The 5,501-nt window shown below is 26.8% G+C and overlaps 2 protein-coding genes across 2 annotated transcripts; one reads left to right on the top strand and one right to left on the bottom strand.

Moving 5' to 3' along the window:
* Positions 1-302: 302 nt before the first annotated feature.
* On the bottom strand, positions 303-1,113 carry LOC108689244 (gonadal protein gdl). Its single transcript, XM_018195934.1, has one exon. It carries the CDS (start codon positions 949-951, stop codon positions 427-429), a length of 525 nt encoding a protein of 174 aa, XP_018051423.1. The 5' UTR covers positions 952-1,113; the 3' UTR covers positions 303-426.
* Positions 1,114-1,695: 582 nt separating this feature from the next.
* LOC108689136 lies at positions 1,696-3,311 on the top strand. Its single transcript, XM_018195776.1, has 3 exons — positions 1,696-1,701; positions 2,015-2,245; positions 3,068-3,311. Exons 1-3 carry the CDS (start codon positions 1,696-1,698, stop codon positions 3,161-3,163), a joined length of 333 nt encoding a protein of 110 aa, XP_018051265.1. The 3' UTR covers positions 3,164-3,311.
* Positions 3,312-5,501: the final 2,190 nt, after the last annotated feature.

Raw genomic sequence — 5,501 nt, 5'->3', positions numbered from 1 at the left:
ATATATCTATATATAAATATATGTAATATATCTATATATAAATATATCTACCATTTATTTTTTTGGTACTGGTGTCTCTTGTTAGAAGTTTAATTTTTCTCTCTGATAATTCCATGTATAATATGTATGAAATATTTTTCTATTTTGAAAAGATGTATGTACGTTGAAATCCATTACAGTTCAATTAACAGATGTAAATTTGTGATAATATTTTTTGATAAGATGAAATTGCATTGTACAAACAACAATCTTGATTACAATAAAATATTAAAATAAATCTTTGCAATCTTCAAAAATTAACCTTTAGAATTTTAATGATTAATAATCAATAAATAACAATTATAATAAAATGATGTAATTATTATATATAAGTGATAAGTATGATTAGATATAAACAGAAATATATGATAGAATTTTATATTCATGTTAAGTTGGTATATCCATCTTGCTGAGTCTGATTATAAAGTCACATAGCCTCATTTGCACTTGAATCTCCACTGGATTATTCGTTACATAAAATCCTGGTACTCCAGCCTTTTCCAATATACTTTGCTGATCAGCTACTTTTTGATCTAATTGCAATACCAATTTCATATCCATTTCCTTTAACTCCTCTTTGTGTTTCTTGAACAGTGCGGCTTTTATTGAATTCAATTTATCATCTACTACTGTTGCTGATAATGCTTCTTGACACTCAATTTTCTGTTGGTTCAAAAGCTGGAGTCGTTGTTGGAAGAGATGCTTCTCAGTGACATGCTGTATCTCCATCAAACCTTTTACTATCTCAAAAATGGTATCATTTAACAATGAGTTTGCTAAACCAGACAATAATTCGTAGGGCAATCGCATTTGATATTTTGGCGGTAATTCTCCAGCCATATGTTGCAACTGTTCCATCAGGAAGTATAATTTTGCTTGTAGATCTTGAGGAGTAGGATTGGCAATATCCATTTTTTTTCTTTAAAGAAAGAAATATCTACGTGCTTCACGAAATGCGTTAATATTGTATGTAATAGTCTGTTCTCGATAATTATTTAGAGTACAGACTTCTTTGCGAATCTTGATGAAAATATATTCATTTCACACGTTTTAATTTAAAATTTTGTCCCACGTCAAAATAACTCAGGTTAGGAAATCTGTTATGAAGATACAAAATAATGTACTGTGATTTAGCTATTACTTTATTTTAAAGCGCCTCTATGTCCACAAAATGTGGACAATGAACTATATAGCCAATATCCATGATCCGATAATATCCACGATTTTTTGATTGTATTCTTCGCTATATCCACGAATTTCGATCCGTTAGATAAACAAAGACGAACAATCAATCTGTCGGCGCTTGTAATAAGTTTTATTACAAGACATCTTATAGTTTTGTCAATCTAATGGATCGAAATCCATCTTAAATACGGTCTTAAGAAGTCACGAACCAATTAGAAGGCTGCATTAACGTCTTAAGACATTACTTAAGACGGTCTTGAAATAAAATTCGACTATGAATACCGGCCAGAATCGAATCTTATATTTAAAACCATCTTAAGTACAGTCTTAAGATGTCATAAATCAATCAGCAGGCTGCATTAGCGTCTTAAGACATTACTTAAGATGGACTTGAAATAAGAATCGACTATGAATACCTTAAAATAAACGGACTATGAATACCACCCTAAATCCCGGCATGGCAGGCCCGGGATGCTGGTATTTATAGTCGATTCTTATTTCATTTCTTAAGTAAGAAATGAAATAAGAATCATTCATGTCTTAAAACGCTAATGTAGCCTTTTAATTGATTCGTGATATCTTAAGTCTGAACTTAAGATGATCTTGAATATAAGAACTGACTATGAATATCGGCCTCAGGCTTCTTTCTAATGGAACACAGTAATGTTCTACGCCGTAAACAATCACTAATATCACTAGGAAATTGAAACAGCCAATCGAATTTGAGTACAAATTCCCTCTTCTACTGCACATTCGCGAGAACGTTTCTCCTTATATTTTTATATCATAGGATTGCGTATCTAATGAATTATATTCCTGGTTCCTCTTCAAGGACAAGACAAGACAAGCTTGGAATATTGATTTTCACGATTTCGTTCATTCGGAAAGTTTACAAACGAGAACAAAAATGTTTGCGATTAACAATGGGTTAAGAAATACGCTTCGTTTGTCAGGCGTTATTACCAGGACGGTCTCTAATAGAATCATTTGCACACCACCCCAAGTAAAAATATCCACTGCTGTGAGTTTTTCTTGTCAAATTTATATTAAATTACGTAAGAAATATGCAACGCATAATTAATTTTCTAACGCTACTTGATTATCGGCTTTCCGATTCATTTATACCAAAGGTTTAAAAAACTTTTGATAATATTGTGAAGAATAACTTTTTCCTGCGAGTATTTGATTTAAAAAGAATATGGATATTTAATGTGACGTTTAATTGTGATAGAAAATTTAATATTTCTTGTAATCTCGAATATAAATATATAATATTGTCCTCATACAGATTAAATCTTCTGTATCAATATTTCAAGAAACATTCCTATTAAAACTTTGGAAATTTTCCATTCTGCAACTTTTTATTTCAATACGTTTTTATTAGCCTGAAGTGATTTCTGATTTTTCCTTTTTATTTTCAAAGATTTTTTGTCTATAAATTAGATAATATTAATTCAGCAGTAAATTTTGACTGCGTATGCTCATTCCGTCATTATATTTATATATACAAATTAATTATGGTTAAAATATTTTTTTATTTAAATATGAAGTTACACAGATTATGTATATCATTTAATCATAGAACATTAAGCATGTGCATAAATTTTCATTGAATTATCATTTTTTTTAACTTACTGACATCAAAAGATTTTGAAATTATATGAAAAAAAGCATAGAGGACTTTCCAAGAGCGATTTTCCTTTTCAAAATATATATTCTATCCATGAAAATATACAAATTTACAAAATTATAGGAAAATTAGAAGGAGAGGCATTATAAATATTGTTACTGAATATTTACCTAATTAATTTTATCTTGTGTTAATGAAGCTGTTATGTTACAGGAAGAAATATTTGCATATCTCTGCATTGTTGGATCATTGTTGATCTCACCCATGTACATGGTTCCTAATTTCAAGAATTATGGAAAAAGATCATAATGAGGAAGCTAAATTAGCAAAAACACCTTGAAAATTAGTTTTGAAATTAGATGTACTAAAGATGTTATTTATATATCCTGTGGCATACATACATTGATAAACTTATAGGAAGTATGTCTGAATTATTAATAAATATTAAAAAAAATAACACTTTGTATTATTATTCCAAGGTAGATTTTATTATTAGATAGTTTATGTAACTTGTTTAAAATAATAAATTTTCTACTCAAATATCGATTCAAAAATTTTACAAAAATAAAATTCATTTAAGGCTGAAGCACAGACCTTTGCATAAAAAAATCAATCAAGGCTCCTATTCTTGAAAAGAAACATAGAGAAAAACTAGAGAAATACTATAATATATGTAACATATTTCCCTAGTACATGTTGCTAGAATGCGATTTATTCAATCACAAAGAAACCAATAATTTGTATATTCCCTCATCGTAATGAAAAATAATGGGAATGAAAATTATTCTTATTTTCTCTTCTACTTTTAATTATTCGATCATTAGTCGATTAATAAATTACTCAATGCCTCAATTAATCAATTTTATGAATTATTAACTTTAACTTAATTTAAAAAATATATTAACTTACTTGATCCTGATTATTTTACACGCATTATTATTAATCTTTATCTTTATTTATAAAACGTAATTCTAAATAATTTTTTATTCTAGACTTTTAATCTTGGTTTTTATTTCACGATATTGTTCGTGCATATTGTCTTTATGAAAATTATTTTATTTTACACATGTAAAGTAAAATTTTTGTATTAAGCAAATATGATCATCAGATAATAGTTGAACGTACAAAAAAATAAATGAAAAAACAAGTGCAAAAATAAGTTTTTAATTTTTCTTTCGTTTACAAAACCTATATTTATAATAACTATTTTTGTGGTTTTAATCATATAGAAGAATTTTGCAATCCTATAAAGCCAATTTAAAGATATTTTAGAATCACGAAGTGACAGTAATTTTAGGATTTCTTAAGATCTGAAAGTTCTAATAATATATTTTATTTTGATAGCAACAAACCTTCGACATGTTACAGACCGTAGTTATGTCAAAGTATGTTAAAATAGACCTTTTTGCGCTTGTATCGCAATTTTCGACGTAATGCAGTAATTTGATAAATGGAATTGTATTCAGTTATCACAAAAGACCAGGAAATAATTACTTTTTCATGTTCAGAAAAATTTTTTCTTTTTTTTTTTATTTATTAAACAGTGTTATTTAAGTTATCCAGAAATTATGTGGAATATTACTGTATCAATTATATCTATTTCTAATCATTCTGTATATAATCATAATATAATATAATATTATGCAACATTTTGCTTCATTTTCAATATAAGTTACTTTTATTTATAGGCAAAGTTTGATCTTTTCTAAATTATTATTTCAAATTTATCTTTTCTCTTCATAGTTAAAGTCACTTGACAATTTTATGAAAAGTGACAATTTGACAAATCAAATAAATCTGCGAGACATAATAGAAAATAATATCGCAAGTAATAAATGAATCATGAATATTGATTCTTATTTCTAACATGGCAATATAACTGTTAATAAGAAATTTACATTCGTGAAAATAAGTCGATAAAATTTTGTATTTTTTTAGGTATAAGTTTTGTCTGTAAATAAAATGAAAATATTATAAAATAAATGTTTAAGATACATCTTTCCATTTAATATTATTGTGTTATATTTATGCTATTTAATTTTCTATTTTATTGATTGTAAGATCTTGCTAATTTAAAGAGTGAACAATCTAAAAATCGCATAAAAAAATAAAATCTTTGATCTCCATTATATCATTGACAATACTAATATTATATCCCTCATTTTTATAAGGAGAAAATTGTTAATTTCTCTCTTGAGAAAAAAAAACGGAATTAGAAGATTTCTGTTGAAAAATCGTCCTGAATGGATTCTTATAAGACTAAAATTTTGATATGCTGTACAAAGAAATGTATATACTTTGTAGACTATATATGCATGCATATTTTACGAATATCATTATTTATTCTTTACGATTTCACGCTTAACAAAAGAACTCGTGCTTCTAATATATTAAAATGAATTCTTTATTTATCACGATTCTGTTAATCGTTCGTTAATTTCAAAAGTATAATATGTTTCGATTAATTGAGATTATTTAGGTAAATGAGGTAAACTCGCTATGGAATGTATTAGAAATCAATACGAGGCTATCAAACATACACACATATGTATGTATATGTGTGTATTTTTTAAATCAACAGTCATCATGAATGTATTAATTTGCTTCTACACGATAGCTTTACACAATATATATTTTATATATATAT

This window comes from Atta colombica, unplaced genomic scaffold (genome assembly GCF_001594045.1).
Source record: "Atta colombica isolate Treedump-2 unplaced genomic scaffold, Acol1.0 scaffold261, whole genome shotgun sequence".
Lineage (NCBI taxonomy): Eukaryota > Metazoa > Arthropoda > Insecta > Hymenoptera > Formicidae > Atta > Atta colombica.
This window is presented reverse-complemented; position numbering and strand designations above follow the sequence as displayed.